General features: G+C 40.0%; 1 protein-coding gene and 1 long non-coding RNA gene across 2 annotated transcripts in view; one reads left to right on the top strand and one right to left on the bottom strand.

Annotated features, from left to right (window-relative positions):
* Nucleotides 1-19,845, bottom strand: part of Sesn3 (sestrin 3) — a 57,337-nt gene extending 37,492 nt beyond the window's left edge. The window contains exon 1 of the mRNA XM_021663644.2: nucleotides 19,517-19,845. Coding sequence (XP_021519319.1) covers nucleotides 19,517-19,594 — 78 coding nt within the window. The 5' untranslated portion in view covers nucleotides 19,595-19,845. The remainder of the gene's footprint in view (nucleotides 1-19,516) is intronic.
* The window catches only part of LOC132648357 (uncharacterized), a 114,969-nt gene continuing 111,110 nt past the window's right edge, over nucleotides 18,580-22,438 (top strand). The window contains exon 1 of the long non-coding RNA XR_009586744.1: nucleotides 18,580-19,271. This is a non-coding gene — a long non-coding RNA (uncharacterized LOC132648357). The remainder of the gene's footprint in view (nucleotides 19,272-22,438) is intronic.

The raw sequence follows: 22,438 nt of genomic DNA, 5'->3' as shown, positions 1-22,438 counted from the left end.
TAGAAAGGTATGTTGCCATGTGAAATCTGAAATTGTATCAAACTTCTTATGCAGTTACATTAAAACTCATTCACCTGGTAGCTTGGAGACTTGTTTTACCCATGCTTAATATCATAATACTAATCTCTCATCATTTCTAAAATATTGGCTTACCGAGGTCTGCAAGTTGCAGCTACTGACACATTTAATACAGTATTAACAATAAATTCATTGCTGTAATATCACATCTGGTGAAATCTTTAAGTGTTGAGGTAGTTGAGGTAGCTCACGGCAAGACACATATTTTTCAGAATGCTTTTCTTCTCAAAGCTTTATCATCAGCAAGAGGTTCTGCTAGCTGTTTTCCTTTACATGAGAGACTGAATTTGTTCGTTTTTGTGAAACTGTATGCCAATAGACCCAAGTTCCAATGCCCACAGTTACAGTGGCCAGCCATTTACAGAACTGGCTCACACTCCATCACAGGGCTGCTTTTGCTGGACAAGCAGAAGAGTCCTCTGCATCATATCCATTTTGAAATACAGAGAATTAAATCATTATCATCATTATCACTCACTGGTGGAGACCTGACTAAACAGCATTATTTTTTCTGTTTCATCAGGGATTTTTTTGAGTACACTGGCATCTTTTCTATGAGCACCGAGGGGTGAGGAAAACAGTAATTATGGCGGGGGTGCTGCATTCTGTTTTCTAATCTTGCTGAAGATTTGGTCTATATTCATGTCTTGGGATTCTTCTCCCATATATATTTACCCCTTCAGGATCAATCAAGATGTTAATTTCATGTCAACTTGATACAGGCTAGTCATCAGAGAGGAGCAACCTCAATTGAAAAAAAAAATGCCCCCAAAAGATTGAGCTGCACACAAGCCTGTTGGGCGTTTTCTTAATTAGTGATTAATGTGGGAGGGCCCAGCCCATTGTGGGTAGAGTTACCCTTGGGATGGTGGTCCTGGGTTCCATCAAAAAGCAGGCTGAGTAAGCCATGGAGAGCAGGTCTGTAAGCAGCACCCTTCCATAGCCTCTGCATCTTCTCCCTCCAGGTTTCTGTCCTGACTTCCTTTGATGATGGACTATGGTGTGGAAGTATAAGTCAAATAAATTCTTTCATCTCCAACTTGCTTTTTGTCATGATGTTTCATCTCAGCAATAGAAACCATAATGAAGACAATGGAGACATGGTTTCTGTCCTTAAGTTTACTCAGAATAGATTTTACATTATTGATTTATATATGTTGAACCAGCCTTGCCATTTTGGGTTTCTATCTTCACCTCCCCACAGTGACGGACTATAACCTGGAACTGTGAGCTAAAATCTCTTAAAGTTCTCTCTTAGTTGTTTTTGTCAGGGTATTTTATCTCAGCAACAGGAACATGAATCAAGATAACTTAAAGGAGAACAGATTTGTTTGGGTGCATGGTTCTGATGATTCACTCCTTCATGGTGGAAGGTATGTACTGGAGTTTTTATATCATGATGGCAGAAGGGAAAACAAAAGGAATATAAGAAGGGGCCAGGATAAGACAGAGCTCAAAGAGATGCTCCCAGTGACTTACTTCCTCCAAATGAGCCCAAACTCACATCATTTTGACCAACTCCAAATAATGCTCTTATCAAGACATTGGAGGTTAATCTATTCATTAGAGCCCATAGCTTTCAAGGTCTTCTGGATATGCCTGCAGACACATAACCAGAAGTAAGCTACTCTAATCTAGGCCACCCAAGTTGACAGTCAAGATTAATCATTACAATGTGGGTAACCATTTCTGGACAGTATCCATTTGAAGCATTGTTCTGACATCCTGAGCTCACATCAGTCTACACACACACACACACACACACACACACTTGAACACTATAATTTAGTAGAATTATTTCATATCACCTAAAGACTGTTAATCCCCATTTTGACAAAAACTTCAGTGTAATCTTTGATATTAAGAATGAAGAAATGAAGAGGAACCATAATATAATTCTGATCTTCGAAAGTAATTTTGTCTTCTAATAATCACAAAGACTGACATTTGTGATTTTGCTGTTGTCTCCTCCCATTTTTCTTGACAATTAGCCATTTAAGTTTTCCAATTCTGTGTCATTCTTTGTTGACTAATGCTAATAGGCTATGTTCTCCCAGCCTGCACTTATAGCTTCAATGTTAGTATACTAAACCCATAGGTATTTTTACTTAATGCAAAATAAGTAAGATCACTCACACGATCTCAGCCTTATTCAACTTTAACACTAAAAGACCATCTACTAGGGGTTAGAACTACATTAGGTATCCTAACTTAAAAAGAATACCACACACTTTCCAACCAATCAGTACATACTAACCAAATTTTCCACTGTTAGTTTTTTATATAATCCTATTTTAACAACACACAATGTATAACAACCCACGAAGTATAAGCTCCTGAAAGGAGATCACATTACTTGATGACAGGGATACAGAGGGCAAACAAGGATAACAGAGTGCTATGTGACTGAATGTCAGTGAAAGCTACATTGTAGCAAGAGCTACAAGGTCTGAGCCCTTGTCCCTTTTAACCACTGAAAGACCTAGTTACTGGAGGAGGCATGAGTCTTTCCATCTGGAAATGAGAGATAAACAATCCTAAGAGCCCATTTTCATTGACACGACATGGTTATGCTGTGATATTGTCTGAATGCTAGTAGAACGTTTTCAGAAACAAAATAAGCAGAACACTGTAAACAATCTTATTTCTTGCTAGTTTATAATAAGTTTCAGGATTTTAAAAATAAGTATTTTGTGATAACTGGATGGCTTACTGGGTAAGGGGCTTGCCCCTAGGGCTGATCACCTGGGTTTGGTACCCAAGGCCCAGTTGGTAGAAAGAGAGAACTGACTCCTCCAAAGCTCTCTCTGATATCCACATGACACCTATCATAAACAAATGTAATAAATATAAATTGAAAAATAATGACTTCCCTTAATCAATAAGCTGATAAACTCTTGGGTTTTGAAAAAATGTTATGAAGCTAAGATTATAAACAAAAGTATGTATATAACTATATAACTTTTGTTTTAACCATAGAATGACTTTAAATATGCTGAAGATTCTTTGCTCTCTGTGACCCAGCCAGAAAAATATATCATACTCCCAGTCAAGACAGCTTAACAGGTACAGTGCCTCTGAGTGTACAGGCCTGAAATCCTTGAGTTCCATCCCAGCTTTAGACAGAGCTCCCTTTTTTTGACTGCCACATATGAGTCATAGCACATCCATTTGTTCTCATGTGCACACACATGGGCACAAACACAGAGAACACACCATACCTAAGAAAATTAAATCCATATGCTGTTATAGTGCTTAATAATTTTCTCTCTATAAATCAAGAGATAATAAGAAAAATTATATAAATGATGAGTATTCTTTTTAATGATTTATTACTATAATTTTAAAAAGTTCTCACAAAATGATATATGGATCTGTCATCCACAGATTTTTATCAAAGATATAGCATGGAATTTTAGCTTTGGAATTAAGGATTACTTGATCTGGATTTCCTGCAGGTTTGTGTGGAATGTAGGTGTACACATGAGCTAAAGGTTAACGCTGGGTGTCATTCCTAGGAGCTGTCCACTTGAATATTTGTTTTTATGTGTACGAATGTTTGCCTGTATGTATGCATGTGCATATCTGCCTGCCTGGTGCCCATGGAGTTCAAAAGGAACATTAGATCCACTGGAACTAGAGTTACAGGCTGTGAACTGCCATGTGGGCACTGGGAATCAAACCTAAGCCTTCTGCAAAAGCAACAGGTGCTCTTTTCCACTGAGCCATCTCTCCAGCCCTCCTCTTCACTGTTTAGACAGTCTCCCACTGGACTGGAGCTCAACAAACTGCCAAGTCAGCTAGCCATGACTAAGAGATTCTTCTGTCTCTGCATCCCAGCACTGGAATGAGAGTGTGTGGCCCCTTGCCTGTTTTTTTTTTTTTTTTTTAATCTGGCTAGAGAGATCAAATTCAGGTCCTCATGCTTTCACCCTTTCAACTGAGCCAGCTCCCCAGCCCTGTGTTGTTTTAACTTTTCATAAATTTTGTTAGGACGTTCCCAGATTCCCGACAGACCTTTCAAGTACAGCTATTCCTGCCCAAGTATGACATCTCCACATTTTTTTTTTTTCTGATAAAAGATGAACTGTGTGATTCCCAAAGTGTCCTGCTCATTTATCACTTTCATAGCACACAGGTGGGCTGACAGGTCAGGATGTTGCAAGCTAATGGCTGGCCCCTGGACTGACAGCTGGCTCAATGTTCTTGCTTTTCCCTCATAGGGACTGCTTCCACATTCTCTAACCACGGGGTTTATTCCCCAGAGAAGCACCCAGATGGGCAAAGGCTGAAGTTTCATGGCCTCCTGAGCAGTTCCTGTTGGCTCTTCAAAGACTAATGCTACTTTCTAAGACAACAGACTTGAGCTCCCAGGGTATAGCCTACACTGTTATTTCCCTACAATGTGTACACTGCAGTCGGAACAGCTTTAAGACTTTTCAGCACAGTTAGCGAAGTGGCAACAAGACCTTGGAGTTCAGTTCCATGTGACAAAATACACTTCCAGATCAAACAATATAGACAGGTCTCACTGACCACTCTGATGATGGCTTTACCTTGTGATTGAGAGCAGAAGTCAAATTACCATGGCATGCACTTAACAATCACCCATAATGTGAGTAAAATAATTTTAAGTTATAGTCTGGATAGGCACATATATTTAATAAGCAGAATTCAGTTGGCAAAGTTTTTCAAGAACTTTTAACACATAAAGACATCTGGACTTCACGGAGCACATGCAAACATAGACCTCTAATATTTGAATGCTATTTGATTTCCCAGGGTTACATGAGAATGCTGTAGGGAACAGGGGGTCAGCTCAGTTCTATCAGCTCTGAATTAATAGTTTTTTCTCTGCTGTACAAATCATTAAATTTTTATGTTAAAATGAAACTGTTCCCCTAATGTAGATTTTCCTAAAGAAGGACAGTTCTATGTTAGCTTGCTACTAGTAGAGTGTTAGGACAGCAGGAAAGACATTCCTTCTTGAAGTGGGGATGGCATCTCAACTTCATAGAGTATTTGTGTAGACTAAATGAGATAAGCTGTGAAGAAACCTCTAATACTGCCTCAAGAAATTTTGATTCCAAAATGATACATTCAAATTTCAGTCAGACCATTTCTAACAAGAAATAATAATTTCCCTCATTCTAGAGGACTATGCTTTTTTTCTGATAAATATATACAGGAAGTTCATATTTAACTACTCTTCTGTTCCATACAGTAATATATTTGAGTGACTGGAGTTTTACCTGTGCTGTGACCATTGTTGATAGTAATAAGCAATAACCTAATCATTTACAGAATCCCAACAGGGATGCTATAATTCAGTTACACAGTGCTTGCCTCACATGTGCAGAAAAAGCTTTTATCATCTTCATCAATACATGCTTAATAATAAAAGCAAACTATAAAATGAAAATAGTAAACATTGTTAAAATAATCTACTGTCCCAACATCTCCAAACAAGCTTGTAAGTTTGGACATTCCTTTGCATCTATCTTCTTAAAAATTAAAACATCACATACTTAAAAGGTGAAAGCCTTCCCATCCTAGAATCTATTGTGGGTGCACTCTCACCAGGCAGCTAATCAAAGGGCTCTGTCTCCTACATGGGTGTGAGCAGAATCAGAAACAGAAGGGTCAGGTTGCCAGCTGTCTTTTAAACATGATAAGTGACCAAAAGACCACAAATCTTAGGGACCAGAAAACACATTTCTTTAAACTTTAAATATTGCCATTGCTTCCACTATTTCAGGGATAATTCTGTTTAAACATAACTAAGAATAACCCATCATTTCGTCAGTATTTTCATTCTTTGAGAGACTATAACCAGAGATAACAGGGCCTTTTCACTCGGGCCCTGGCTCCAGGCCTAAGCTTTTAGGAGATTCTCAAGTTTACTGTCAATTTGAAGATCAGCACTATCACACTGTAATTATGAAGTGAAGTTGTCCAGACTAAAAATACTCAGATCAAATGCTGCTCAAAGAAAGGCATCTTATTCTGCTGGAGCCAATGGTGCAGTGGCTGATGGGAGGCACTCTCCTTACTGATGCCATCCTGCTATTTCAGACCATGAAAATATGTTTTAAATTTTCCTTTTTTTAAGAGACTCTAAGTCAAAAGCTGACTGTCCATTGCCATGGAGACAGTTCTATTTAAGGCACTCTATTAGTCCTTTCCTTACAGAAGACAGAAAAATGGTCAATAGAAAAGCATATCTCTTCATGGTTTTGAATTAAGTAACCGCAATTTCCTTCTTCAGCAGCCAACACCTGAGAGGATCTGGAGGCGAGGTAGGGACCATGTGATGCTCTTGATCTTTCCTAAGATCAACAATGGGCTCAAGTTTAGCACTAGAGGCAATGCAAGGAAAACACCCATTACCACAAAATTAGAATCAAACAAGCAGAATAAAATTAGTTGTGGTTGCTGCAGAAGATAAGACTGTAACTGACTGAAGTAATCTGTGCTTTTCAAAGATCTAGCTTCCACTTAGTGACACCTGTGTCCATGTGCACAGTTGTGTGTGTGATGTGTGCAAGAGCATGTGTGCACATGTAAGATAGTGGTGTGTATCTTGGGTCTGTTCTACATTTACAGACTTCCTGATATCACTGTTTGATACTTACATAAGGCAAGTAAGTGAACATAAATGAAACCATAGCTGTAACTTACATAAATATTTAATTTTCTCTAAGGACTCAAAACAATAAAACAAATCCATCAATCCTGGGTATGTCTTTAGGCTACATGTTCTCCTTTAAGGGAAAACATTCTTTTCTTTGGATAGTTTAAATATATCAGTCTTTGGACTCAGCAGTTAAAAGCACTTGTTACCCTTGCAGAGGAACCAGGATCAGTTCATGGTGGCTCACAAGTCTAGTTCCAGGAGATCTGACTCCCACTTCTGGACTCCACCAGTAGGGCACTGACCACATGTGGCGCACAGACATACATACAAGCAGGCAAAACAATTATTAACCACGTGCTTCTACAAATAGGATAGTTTAGATTCACCTCATGTTTGACAAATACTGTTTGAAAATTATGGCTAAGAAAAGGAATACTACTCAGCTTTAAAGAGAAATGAAGTTAAGAAATTTGTAGGAAAATGAATTGGACTTAGGATGTACAGTATTAAATGAGGTCACACAATCTTGTAAAGAAATAAAGCACATACTCTCTCTCATCTGCAGAACCTAGCCAATTAATATGTATACATATGCGAACAAATGTGGAGAATGCAGAAATGAGAACAAGAAAAGATACATACAAGGGAGTGAGAAAGGCCTGAATACAGCTGGCAGACATGAGTTATGAAAGAAGATATATGGCCAATTGTTTTTTATTTTTTTATTTTTAGTGCTAATTTTGTCATGGATTTTTGTTTTGGTGGATAAAAGTATTAAATACATTTGATATTGAAAGTATAAAATTTAACGTGAAACTTTATAGTTTCTGTTCTGAAGGCTAATTCTAACTGTATAGAAGTCCATAAGAGGTACCGACTTTGTGTCTCGCAACATTTAGAATATGTTGATTTTATTCATTTCTGAGGGTTTTTTTTTTATTGTAATAACATTTATTTTAAAAATTTAAAAAGTAATCTAGACCAGTGGTTTTCCACCTTAAGTTGCACAGAGACCATATGGAAGACTTGTTAGAATATGAACAGGGGGTGCTACCCTCAAAAGTTCAAAGCCAGCATATGTGGGTGGCGATAATAGATTGAACTCTGGAGTGATGCCCATGTGGCTGCTTAGAAATTCTTCCAAACCACTGTTCCAACAGTAAACAAGCATTTGCAATAGCCCCAGGAATGTCTATTACCTGTTAATATTTTAATCATTCCAAAATGAACTTTTAAAGGGAAAAACAAGTTTCAGTTGGGATGGGGACAGTCAATCATAGAAATTTAGAAAGGATAACTGTTTTTGTCAAGATCTAATCCACTTATATCTTTACTTCAGAACTCCTTCATCTTGAATTGATTGATCTCCAATAGACTGCCCAGTATAGCTTTGTTTTCAAGTTTTTACAGCTCTTGCCAAGTACTTAATTATCTATAGACACTAAAGTGCATTAAATGACGAAGAGGAAGAAACAAGGGAAATGGGACCCAGGCCTCTGCTATAGGTGTATAACATATACCTATCACAGACAGGTGTTTTGCAATACCTCTTATAAAGACAACAGTTAGTAAAGAAATTAAAACATAAGCACATACAATTAGTGAATAATCAGTAAAGGAAGCAAAGCATAAATACATAAATTTCATGTGTGTGCTTGCCTTTAAAAGTTCAAAGCCAGCAAGACTTAAAAATTTTTCCATTACATACAGCTGTTTATATATCGTCAAGTTGTTTCTTTTTAAACCAACACATTGGTTGGTAAATATTTCACAGGAATAAAGAGAATAAGAAATGTCACCCATGTCAACATATGCACTGTGCTCCATGTCTAGAGCTCATCCTTACTCAGAACAGTAGTCTTTAGAAGGACTGCCTTCTAGTGAATATCCCCCTTCAAAACATCCTCCAGGCCAACACTTCTGCAGCCAGCATCAGACGCTACCCTGGTCAGCTATGGGGAACGCAGGTGTTTTGCTTACACACTTCATGGATGCTTCTGTCAATGCTGGTTAAGGAAGGCAGGCAGTGAACTAAGCCAAGAACAGAAAAGACATACACTATGCACTATTTATTGTGCATAAAGATACTATCTATGTTTGTGAGTATGAGCTGAAGCCTAAAATATTACCCAGCCCATCACAGAAAGAATGCAAACCTTCTTTAGTACTGTAAAGTGAGGGGCCTAACCATAACCTTGAAGGTCTTTGCAAGACCCAACGGCACACTGTAAAAATAATTGCTTAGGTAAAAAGCATCGTTGTCTTCTTTTTTGTTCTTTTGGTACATACTAGGAAGAATTTAAAATATGATAAATAAATTAATGGAAGTTACATAGTATTGAATAGTTTGTAGATATTAACAGACAATATTCTTGTCTAAGAATGTGAGAGCCATTTAAAAGAAGTAGTATTTGACACAAAAACATACTGTTATTAAAATAAAAATCTACAGTTTGACCAAGAAAGTGTTTCTATTTATCTAAACACACATTTCCCTTGTTTTAAAGAGTGCCAATAGGTTTCCAATATAATCAAATGAAATTACTAGTTTATGCTAATTTCTTTTTATGCACTATTGGGGATTGAATCTAGAGCCTCAAACAAGTAATCTGCTACTGACTAATACACCCTAGCCATGCTAATTTCCAACTTTCAACAACTTAGCCTGAATAATATCAGAACCTACATCCTACAGCTACATTTAATATATATGTTAATATATAATACTAGCATAACATAAACATAATGTATACCAACCATAATGTATTTAAACAATAAAACCACAAATAGGTACACTACAGCCCAACTGAGAATCCACCAATTTCAAGTAACATACAGAAAAGTCTTGATGAGAAGCTAAATTATTATTATTATTATTTTGCGTGTGTGTCCAAATCAGAACCCTGTTGAGATATGAGTTAGGAAAGGCAGTTTGTGGAGAGGCTGTAACTTTACCCTCAGGACTTACTTTCTTCTGTAAACAATAAGTAGTGGCCAGATTTGTAGGCTCATCCATTAGCCCATCTGCACACCTCAGTGTCAACAATGCTCTACCACACAGCCTCATCTTCAGTGTTTCGTGGGGGAACTCTTGAAGTTTCAAACTACAACAGCAGACCTGTACCAGGAATCCCTCTCTCCAAACACACCCAGTTAAAGAATGGAACTGTGCTGAGGACACAGCACACAGCAGATGCAGGGAGCCGGGGTCCAGACAGTAAGCAGAAGACACCACCCATGCAGGGCTTCTTACCACCTTTAACTAATGCTTAATGTGAACGGTAGAAACAGGCATTCTGTCACTTATCTTCATAAAGCATTGCAAAGGTGCAAAGGAATTTACCAAAACCTGAGAATATATCCTGGGGGCCCTACTCAAGAAAGACAATACTTGAAATATTTCTAGACAGTCTTTTTTTTTCAAAGATACTATAGCAGTCTTGGGTGACTCAGTGTGATTAAGTCATGACTGGCTGGCTGGCAGGAAGAGGGGTCAAGTGTGCTGTGCAGTTAGGAAAAGACATTCTGAAATCAGGAAAAACTGGCCTCATAATTTTGGGTTTGAAAAAATAAAAGCAAAAACTAAATAGGTGAAAACTGCAATAAACACTTCAACTCTTGTCTCTTATGTGCACAGCACTACAAAAAGAAAAAGAAAAAAGAAAACCTAGATCTGTCTCAATCAATCTTGTGAATAATCATATCAACAGAGTGTGACCCAGATTGTTAATAACCTCATTTAAAATCATTAAGACTGAAAAGAGTAGAATACATCTAAATTTGAGATCACACCTGTTAATCTCTTGAGGCTTTTTATTCAATTCAGTTTTACTTTCTAAGGCTTGATGAGTTTTCTACATTAAGAAAAATATGGAATACATAGTCATGCAGTGTTTATATCTGTATACTGGGCCACACTCTGGATATCAAACTAGTTTCAAATTTTGTTTGCTTGTTGGTACTATGACCCACAACCAGTTCCAAAAGCCCCCTGGGTCCCAATTTCTTCATCATTAAAAATCAAGGGCTGGGCTCAGTGGGTAGTGTTCCCTATCTAAGAATGAGGTTCTGAATCTGTACCCCAGCACCAATGCAAAAGCTGTCATGGAGACACCTGACTATAATCCTAGTGCTAGGAGAGGGTGGGGAGAAAGGAGGACCCAGGTGTCTTTGCTGGCCAGATACTCTAGCTGAAGTGGTGAGCTTCTGCACCAGTGAGAGACCTGGTTTCAAACAAAACAAAACAAAACAAAACAAAAATTGGAGAGCAATTGGGAAGATGTTTAATGAATGTCAACTTCTGTCCTCCACATACACATGCACAGATAATTGCAACCATACATACACATACATACAAACACATATGACACAAACACAATGTGTGTGTAATTCTTCATGAGTTTACTATGACAAATGTGAATACATATAGAACTCAATACATACTGGGAATTGCCAACATGGGGAACATATAATGAAAGCTGCTTTATTACTGATAATATAAAAAACACTTGAATGTGTCACAGTCTCAGATAAATAAAATGACCCAAAAATCCAGTTTTAGTTACCGCTGTTGGGTGCTTTCTAAATATTGGGCACACATCTGTAATTACAATGATAAAATTCATTTCTTCAACTGCCCTGCTTTCGCTGTACAGGGAAAAGCAAAAATGAAATTAGGACATCAAGATGCATTCTTCTATTACTACTTGTTGATCTGTAGAAAATAAAGCGAAAATATGCATTTTACACTGATTAAAAGTCCCTGGTACAAGAAATAATCGAGTCCTAAGCTAGGCATTTTAAATGCTTGGTCATGCTTATTCATATATAAACTTCATTCTTTAAGATGCATAAGGTAATGTACCTGTCATAGCTTATCACAAGTTTCAGTGGTAGAATAAATTTTCAAACCACTATTGAGTTCTGAATAAAGACAAAATATCGAGCAATTTTCTTATCTGTAATATCTAGAGTGTCTTCTCCTTGATGACAACCAATATCCTGGCTTACAGAGCAATGGATGAGTCATTCTTGGGTGTATCTTAAAGTCAAAGGCTAGCTATGGGGTAGTCAGAGCCTACAAAACGTTGTTTCATGGTTACTGCTGGAGTGCTTGATGACCAGGGCACCTTTAGCTGGTGTGGGAGCCTTGTAAAGGGAAAGGAAAGGTCGAGCAGAGCCCTTTACCTAATGAGAACCTTCAGAGACACCTACAGTGCATTTTGGAGGTTGCAGTTGCCCTTATGACTATTCTAAATGCCACTCCTTGCAGAACACTGACATATTCTAAGAAGTATAACTCGGGCTCACAACAAAGCAATGGGTACTTTATACTTCTAAGCATGCCCAGCAGCCCAAGCTGGTGTCCTCTCACTCTCTCAGTAGACATTCTTATTCTTTATGACAGCACCCTCCAAAGACTGGTAGGATATTGAGTTGAAATAGTCTCATGGCTACAAAAGCAATAAAATAGCAAAACAATCAAAGACAACAACCTGGGCATCAGTACACTTTATTTTTCAAATCGTCTTCGTTACTGTACTTCTGAAAATGTTTCTTAGTGCCAAGCTGGAAAGAACACACACACATTGGATATATTTAGGAAATGGTACGATCGTACTGTAGCAGCTCTACTGTACTACATCTAATATGAATACACTGCCAATACCTATGTGTTTAAATAAAAGTCTCATCTCTCTCAAATTAAAAAAAAAAAAAAGCTTCATGAATCAGATTCCAAATAAGAGACCATCCAGTAAGACAAAAATCCATGTAACTTATTATCTCTGATGAAGTATGTAAAGGGCAATTGATGCAGCAGCTGGATAGCCCGGTGTTCAGGCAATAGCAGAAAGAAAAGGGTGGGAAAATTAAAAGAAAATTATACTTCCTTCCTCACGCCTGTCAGAATGACATCTAAAAATAGGCCAGATGCTGCTAGCCACTTTCAAGTCTTAGTTAACCACAGAGAGTAAATAGATTCCTATCCTATACTCTGGAGACCACAGGGTAGGCAAGTGATGGCTGCTTCCATACACTCGCACACCATGTCTGCATCCTCCCCTGACATACACATACCCAACTCTGTATCTGTGCTATTTCCCATCCACACCCACACCTTTGTCACACAATGTCCTGGGACCACGCTTCCCTTTGGTCTCATTCTTCTTGTACTGCTTCCACACACCTCTGCTTCCAGGCCATACAAGCTAACCCTGCTACTGGGGTCTTCCTTTCCAGCCAAATACCAATCACTTACAATATAGCGGACATAGCCTTGGACCACAGTTCTTCAGTTGCTTCACATAATAGGGAGAATAGGACTATTTGGAACTGAAGTTTTGCCCTGCCACCTAAGTTCTACTACCGATAGGATGGTCATGAGAATCAGAGAATGATCATCTGCAGCTGACCAAAGTCTTGCCATGGTAAGAGAGAAGCTTCTAGAACATGAACAAAAGGCTGCCAGGCAGTGTCTACAGCATCTTCACACAGAACAGAGGTGACTGGATAGCCTTATCTACATTTTCTGCTAATGCTATCAGGACTTTCTTTTTACTTTCTCCATTGAATTCCTTCTTCTTGTACCATACTCTACTGTCTGTGATGCCAACATCACAGTTTTCAGATATCCTACTCATGGAAGTCCTTCATACTAGTGCAAATTCCAGATTTTTGTTGATAGGTTATAACTGTCAATAGTTGCTGTAATAGAAATTAAAGCTACGGAAAGCTGAAATGTTTAATTCACCTAAAATAAAAGTCTATTACATGTTAACATAAGTCACGTATCTTTATAGACCTTTGTTTTCCACAACAAAGCAGTGAGATTCACATTTACATTTTTGCAAATCTCTTCAATGTCTCTTTATCATATGACAGCTAGTTTTCTGTATTCATAGGGTGTAATGTTTTGAAGGAAAATGTTTAAAATCAGATATGTGGTTGATAAAAAGGAGACAATTATGAATACTTTTGATATCACATCAAAACTTGTAAATAACCCCCCGAAACCATACACATAAACTTGCCATTCTGTATTGTAGTAAAACCCACCCGTCCATCTTTCATTTTGCATAGGTATTTTATCTTTGTGAACTTGATAAACACATCAAAAATTAATAACATGATCCTGAAAATTCAAGGATAACAACTGACAATATTCATTGTCAATGTTAAGACAATCGATAGCCAAATCCAAAGCTTATGCCCACTGTGGTATGTTTGGTTCTTGACTGAAAAATGGGTGGGGAGTGGCAGCGACATTCACATTGAGTTCTGTTAGTGCACATATGTGCTATCAAAAATCGCATCCATTAACATAATCCTTCACCTTGAGAGGAGAGATTTTTAAATATGAAAACAGCTTTCAAAAAGCTGTTTAAAAAGCTTTTAAAAAGCTTATGGTGGCACATACCTTTAATCCCAGCACTAAGAAGCGGAGATAGATCTGTGGGTTTGATCAGAGGTCTGCATACTGAGATCTACATATTGAATGGTCTACATATTGAGTTTCAAGCCAGCCAGGGCTATAAAATGAGCCCGGGTCTCAAAAAACAAAACATGGATGTGAAAAACTTTCTGATTCAATGGAAGCAAACATAATTTTACAAAAATTTATCATTTTAATTGTCATAAATTTGTTTACTTATGTATTCAAATCTGAGGAATCAAAGTTTGTGCTCTTCTGAATAAAGTGGGTTGCATGAAAAACTGGCTGACTGAGCTCACTACTAAAACTACTGCACTTACTTACACATGAGAGAGGGAGCTTGCTGCACTGAGGCGCTGTATGCCTTTCCTCTGCCTCACACATGTAAAAGGATAGATCCTCAAGAGTGAAGGTTCAACAAAAGGTAAAGTTTGCTGCTTCTTCAATAGCACTCTTAAATGAAATTGATCATTTTCCCCAATGTTGAGTGGTGCCACTTCCTTGATTTATGCTAACAGGTCAGCACAATTATGCCCACACTGCTTTAATACACAGTAAAATTAAGAAAGAAAGAGAGAGAAAGTTTTGAGGTTCTAGCAACCTCTAAGTTCTAGACAAACCTTGAGTTCAAGGCCCAGAGTGAGGAGTGATGATCCTACCAGCTGGCTCTCTGCTGCTCTGTCTCCTTTAGCTTCTGCAACCCAGTCAAAGAAGGCTAAGTGTGGAATGGAGATGTTCCCTGACATCCTCAGCACTGCAAGGATCAACTCAGAGAGTTGTGCAGCAACTAAACCTTCCTATCTAAAGGTTCTCAGAGAAAGCCGAAATATATGAAGGCACTCTTTAAACTAGCAAGGTCACTGCCTTCAAGGGAGAACCAGACGGAAAGACTAGGAGACACTGCTTCATAACACTCCTCCTGATCTGAGAAACTAGCTGCCCTTGCTTTACCCTACTGTGTCTCTGGGCACATCACTCTTAACACATGGTCTTTTCTAAAGAAATACCAATTTTCCTTGTCAAAGGCAATTTAATTAAATTATCTGCAAATTCAAAAGCAACATATCATTATTTTTTAAAGGAGGGTGTGTGTGAGGAGGAGGATTCAAAAGGAAATGTGGAAAAAGATATGCATAAGGGTTATTCTCAATAAAAATATCATCATGACATCTCTTACTAGCAACCATTAAAACTCCTATGAAAAATGACTACTAACCAAATTACTCAGTGTGTATTACTGGCTATAATCCTCTAACACACAAAGGAAAACAAAGACTGAGCTTTCCATTCTTGTATTGTGACATTTGAGGGTTTGCACAGTGGGTACATACACTCTCTCTAGGCCACAAAGCCACCACAAGACAAGTAGAAACTATGTGTAGTCTACAGGAAAAAAGTAGGTTTCAAGGAAGTTAGTTAACTTACCCCAAACTGCAAGGCCAGTGCCAAGGATCAAACTGTAAACATCTTACAAACTTTGGGATGCAGCAGAGGCAATTTCACAAATTAAACCTTAGACTGAACTTAAACTATGAAGCATTAAATACAAAAAGCAACAATTTTAATAAGTATTTTGTTACAAAGTAGCAATTATTTATATTACTAAGCTTGTGGTCCCAAAACCAAATACATGAGATAAGTAGCTATGTACAGGAAAGAATGTTTTTATAAAGGCTAGTACCTTCACAAACAATGACACTCTTCCTAATCAATAATGCAATAAAAAGTTCTAATGTATGTAACTACCACTATCATCATCACTGTCATTGACATTATCATCATGATCACCACCTTGTAACAAGATAATTATGATAGATTCCAATGTGTTAAAATTATGGGTACAGTTTTCAAGTATATTTTAAATTACATTAAAAATATTTGAACACATACTTAAATATTTAATCCAAGTAAAGCATTTTAATACCCTGAAGCATCTTAGGGATCCAGAGAACATTTGAAGAGTGGTACATCTAGGTCTGTTATCACAAATTCTCTGCTTAGGTTATTTAAGATAATATAATTTAAAAACTACTTCAAAATCAAAAATACAAAACACAAGAAAGCTCACTAGTCAAAGGCAAAAGATGGCTGGTGTCCATCATATAAGTAAATCCATTCCATTGTGTGAACTCTATAAAATTTTTAATACTGACCATTTTGATAATATTAAGCGAGGCTCATATGCATCAAACTAGCATTTCCCCTTTTATTTGATAATCTCTTTAATTACAAAAATACCAAAAAATTGTAAGAATATCAAATTGCATAAGTGGAAAAAAATAATGTAGTCACAGTAGTAAGATGTATCACTAGAACTACTTAAGAGTCATAGTAAAGATTTGAGACTTCCCAGCATGGTGCTGCACATTTGTGATCTCAGTACTTGAAAGATGAAAGCAAGAGAATCAAGAGTTCAAGGCCACCGTGAACTATATTGAGGATAGCTCAGGCTACACAATGAGAGCCTGTTTGTTAAAAAAAAGAAACTAAAATGCTAAATCCTTTAATTTTTATTTAATTCTACTCACCTAATAGTAACAATAGTGTAGCACTCACAGCATGTGCAACATGCCACCTTACTGTGAAATGGCAGGTGCATGAGCTGACAGTTACCTGCCCACCCCTCCTTAATGTACTTTGCCACTGCATGTTCGAAGTTAAAGATCAGATCCCTGTGGTTGTCACTGGAATGTTTTCAAGTAAAATGTTTTACATTTCAAGTCTTGTTATGTTCCCCAAAGTAAATAGTATTTATCCTTGTTAAAAAGCTGTCTAATAGGTGTCGAAGCAGGCAGACGTAGAGCTGCAGATCTGATGTTTTTGCTTTCTTCTTTCTTCTTCTATGACCCATGTAACCAAATCAGATACTTTTAATATTTCAGCAGTGCTCTTTGTTTTGCAAGACACTGAACCAAACTGAAGACATTTCTAAGAATAAGCGAGATTCTCATATAGTACACAATTCACTGGACACTGAGGTAAAACAATTTCCTTTGAAGGTTAACTCATTTCCTTTTGAAGTTTCCTCAGAATCCATTATATACTGCATAAATTATGTTGCTCATGGACAGCAAAAGGGCTTCTGCCACATATAAAGGTAAAGGCCTTTGCTCATCATTAAGGAGAGTTCTAATAGCAAAGGGTCACTGACATGGATGCATGTGATATTCATTCTTCCACTGTGATCAATACCCAACTAAAATCCAATGTGCTATCATTCATTTATTTATTGTTGGACACTAAAGGGAAACAAGAAAATGTAAAGCATCAGGCTGTGAGGGCTACAGATTAACTTTACTTAGTCACACTGTATCAAAAATAAAAACATGTCATTATCAGAAGTAAAACTTTATGTGGCACTTAGGATGATGAAGAGTTCAATGCTAGACACTGATTTCTTTCTAGAATGTTTAAGAATGGCAATCTTATAAAGCTTTGAATATTGCCAGGTCATGTCTTAACTGGCACAAACAATTTTTTTCCCATCTAAACTCATTTCATGCCACTACATGAGTCAAAATTAAACACCTTGTAGTTACTGAAAACTGCATACTGGCAAAGGTGTGCACCACAATTATAAAAGAGAAAAAAATGTGAATGCCCAGCTTGCACATACTCCTCCTTCTTCTAGTTATGGCTTGAAGTGAGATGCTGTTTCCAAGTAAACAGAGATATTATTTTCTTAAAAACTACAAGGAAAACATAAATATGTCCTTAGTGCTAGCATCATGGATCCATAATCAAAGCTCTTTCAAAAGAAAAATAAAAAGGTGTGATGCTAATTTCTATCGAAGTATCCTATTAGCCAAACAAATTGCCATTAACTTTAAAATTTTTATTAAAAATTTAATGTGCTGTGGTTGAAATAGAATATATCACTTAAGTAAGTCAATTATAGCAACCTTCCCCACATTCAGCTAATATATATATATATATTTCATTTTAACTGAGAGTAAGTTGAATTAAACAGGTCTCACTGTCACTTCTTCCTGACAAAGGCAGTTTCGGCTTAGAAATTAAAAAATACTTTTTAAAAGCTAAATTCGGATGCCATCTGATCCAGCACTGAAAGAGTTAACATTCAACCGAGCTGAAATGAGCTTCTGATCCATTACGTTTCTCACAAGCTGCCCTACAATGAGCTGAACAAGTATCAACTGTAATTTGATCCAGGAGTTTATGGGGAAAAATAACTGCACATACTCAACATGCACATTTAATAAAAATCTGTTTTAAGAGAAACATATCCAATAAACACAATTTAAGGCGTATTTAATTGTTTGATTAACTTCAAACCTGCAATTCCTTTGCTTTCCTGACGCTCTCAAATAAAATAGGAGAAAGGAGGGGGGAAACAGCTCCACTGCAGGGAAAAGAGGCTTGAAAAACAACTTTGATTGGCACTTGGCCTGACCCACAGAGGAAGAAAAACAGTTTTGGGACAAAGAACGCAAATATTTGAGCTTGCTTATTTATGTGCTTGCTTGCTTGCTTTTCTTAATACATAAAGAGCAACCCTAAAGTTACCGTAGATAGGAAAATTGACAAAAACGGCACCGTATTCATCTAAGCGCTCAGATATGCACAGCTCAGCAATTTTAATTCATTGGTGCTGGACAAACAGGAGCACCTCACCTAATAATTTCACTTCATACAACGTAAAAATAGATCGTGGAGGAAAAAAATGGATTATATTATTCAAGGAGGCTGCCCAGATCTGATTAAAAGCTCTTCTGCGTCTACAGGGACATTTTGTCATCCTTTCTCTCCCTGAATTCCCATCCCCCACGGAGCGATTAAGCCAAGTGAGCTAAACAATACTGGAGTAAACTTTCTATCAGTCACTGTGGAAAGCAGTAAGTCGATCCGGGGTCGGATTTTTCTGGATCCACACCGCGGTGGGGGATGATAAGGAGGGCGAGCCCACATCCACTTCAGCCTCCTCCTCCAACCCCAGCCGAAGGCACTGGAAGACCGAACGCTTCCCATGGGCATAAAGTTCAAGATGCCTTCACGGTGCCTCTCGGGACCGAGAAGAGAACGTCAAGAAGGGGTGCCAGGGCACGGCAGGCCTGGCAGAAGCAACCCCAAGATACACCCCCCAGAGCCAGCCACCGCGGAGAGGTAGGCAGGCGCCTGCAGACCGAACCGGCGGCTGTGATTTCAGGCCAGCCTCCATCCCCGGCCGAGCCGGTTCCTCCCAGCATCCCAGCATCCCTTCAGCCTCGGGGCAGACCCGGCGGCAGCCCCAGGGCCGGGCGCGGGGGAGCCCACGGGGGAGGGGGGCCCTTCGCGTCTTGCCCCCCGCAAGCACCGGCCGGACCCCGGCCGTGGGGAGCGCCTCGCTGCGGGACGCGGCCGCGCCGTACCTTCCGCAGCACTTTCCGGCAGTTGGTGCAGAGCAGGTAGTTGGCCGAGGCCGACGCGCCGCTGCCACCGCGGTTCATCGCGCCGACGTCGGGCTGTCACCGCGGCCGCTAGCGGAGGGCTGCTTCAACGTTCTCTTCTCAGGGGGTCGGGCGGCAGCGACGGCGCAGCGGCTGCCCGCGCGAGCTCGGCGGGGACGGCGGCCGCGGCGCTCACCGGCCCGTTGTTCCTCCCGCCCCCATCGCCAGACCCCCGCCCCGCCAGCCAGGACGAGCAGCCGCGGCAGCCCCAGCGCCTCAGTGCAGCCCCGCCCCCGCGGCCCGCCGCCTTCAGGGCCGCGGCCCCGGGCACCGCCCCCTCCCGCCAATCAGACGGCGCCGGCCACGCCCCCTCCCGTGCCCGCAGCCAATGGGCGGCGTCGGCCAATCGCGGGAGGCGAGAGCACCGCGAATCTCCGGGCAAGTTAAGTTTATCTCCGAGGTTGGAAGCTGAGGAGAGTGACCGTGGGCTAGGTAGGTAGTGTGGGGTGGGCGGGACTCCAGCCTGCCAATGCGAAGCGGAGGGTGTGGTGTATGCAGATGACCAGGGGCTCCGGCACCACCCTCGGGACAAGCCACGCCTCTCTGCGAGGACTGGGCAGAATGAAGTGAGATTAAATAGCTGGAAGCTAGAGCTCGCTAGAGGATCTGAGACCTAGCTAAACATTTCCTGATCTCTCGGGGGTGGGCAGGGTGGACTCTAGAACGTTCCTTCCTCAGGGCAGTGGTTTCGGCTTTCTCTTGGGCGTGATCTAAGAATAGCTTGTGAGGAAGACTGTGGTCTTGTACCACTTTGCACCCAGAGATCTCAAAGAACTTTATGCTTCAGTCTGTGAGTCTTGTGCGAAAGACCAGTTACTTGCGGCTGTAGTGATAGAGCTCTGTAGCCTTAGAGGTCTGAGGTTTATACAGCTAATGAAGTTGAGGATCCGGAGACACATCTTTGGTTTAGGGCTCTTTCCCTCTCTCTGACAATCATTCCCACAGCAAAGAAAGTTCCTTTATCATAAACGAGAGGTTGGATCCTACACACACACACACACACACACACACACACACACACACTTAAAATCCTGTCCGAGGCAGCTGGTTAGAGACGTGCTAACACAATTCCTGCCTGGTAAGGAAGGTTCTGAGTACGAATTGATGGGACTGGACCTTCTTCCCCCAAAGCTGACAACCGTGAGTCAGGGTTTAGCTTTAGGTTCTGGAGATAGAAGGCAGAAGTCACTGCGGAAAGCTCTGGTTGGCCGGATGCCCAGCCCAGAGGAGCGGGGGAGCCAGGTACCCCGAGGGACCAAGCGTGGAACGCGGATTGCAGAGCAGACTCCCGCAGCTTGCTCCCCAATGAGAACAAAGGCGGTGCAGAGCGAGCACCTGATTGGCCCGGGGTGCTCACCCGTGTCGCGGAGCCCTTGACAGGGTGCCTCTGCCGCCGGCGCAGAGCACAGGCTCCCAGGAACTGCAGTTCCCTAACCTTAGCGGTGACCACACCGCACTGCGTGCTATGACATCACCTGTTTTCGCTCTTGAGAACCTAATCTGTATTCTCGGCTTCTCCTTTTCTAAAGGTCTCGAGTGTGTCAGGATTTGTGAAGGCCTGCAGTTTGCAGAATGTATTTGTGGAGATGACTTAAAAGAACTGACCCACTGGTTTACATTTCTTATATTAATTTGAATTTAACACACTACCCTGTGTTAGGGATTTAGTGTGTAGGACCCAAAATCCGGAAGAGGCACTTGGAGAAGCTCGAACGTTTAGCATAACAAAGCCATTAGACCAAACTGTGCTGTTCAAACTGCCAGTCTCTTCCATACTCAACGTCTGTCTCTTCTCCATGCCCTTTAGAGACCTACACCTTAAACAAGCTTACACAAAGAACAAAGGAAATGGAATCTGCCCGCATCGGGTTTAAATAGACTGGAAAACCCCAAGGGTCTAGGTGATATGGTTAGGTAAGTGTGAAGAACCATTTAGCTAGTGATAGCTGGGCAAAGGGTGGCTTGATGCTGGGTAGACATACTTACTTAGCCTAGATAGCAGTGGTTTGGATAGGATGTTTAGCTAAACATTCAGTTAAGAGAAACTGTAAAAGCAAGAAAACTCAATGAAGGAAGAAATTGCTGCATGCTCTTCATTACAGAGAACCAAGAAATGTAGGCAGAAAGTCAGCAAGGCACAGTTTGTTGTTTTTTTCTGAATACTCAAACACATATGTGTTCCCATTTTTGCTGAGGTTTTTTGGTCTATGTTTCTGGCTAGGTCTCTGTCTTTCAGTCTCTCTCTGCCTCTCCTCCCTCCCTCACTCTGAGACAGGGTCCTACTATGTAGGTGGCTGTCCTGGAACTCACTATGTAGACTAGGCTGACCTCACACTTACAAAGATTCACCTGCTTCTGCCTCCCAAGTGCTGGGATTAAAGGGTTGCGCTGCCATGCCTTGTGGGTTTTATAAAGCTGACTTTATGTGAATACATATTAAAGTGAAGGAAAAATTGAAGGGTGAAGTGAATTTAGTGTAGAGATTGGATTTCCCTCAAATAGTATTTTTTTATTTTTTATTATTCTTTTTTTTAATATTATTTTTTTCTTATCAGTTACATTTTATTAACTCTGTATCCCAGCTGTATCCCACTCCCTCATTCCCTCCCAATCCCACCGTCCTTCCCTCATCTCCACCATGCCCCTTTCCAAGTCCACTGATAGGGGGGACCTCCTCCCCATTCATCTGATCCTGTTTTATCAGGTATCTTCAGGACTGGCTGCAAAGTCCTCCTTTGTGGCCTAACAGGTCTGCTCCTCCCTTAGAGGGTGGGGAGGTCAAAGAGCTAGCCATTGAGTTCCTGTCAGAGATAGTCCTTGTTCCCCTTACTATGGGAAACCAAT

Source organism: Meriones unguiculatus, chromosome 1 (genome assembly GCF_030254825.1).
Source record: "Meriones unguiculatus strain TT.TT164.6M chromosome 1, Bangor_MerUng_6.1, whole genome shotgun sequence".
In the NCBI taxonomy this organism is placed as follows: Eukaryota; Metazoa; Chordata; class Mammalia; order Rodentia; family Muridae; genus Meriones; species Meriones unguiculatus.
Note: the sequence above shows the minus strand (reverse complement) of the source record. Positions and strands in the feature narration are given on the sequence as shown.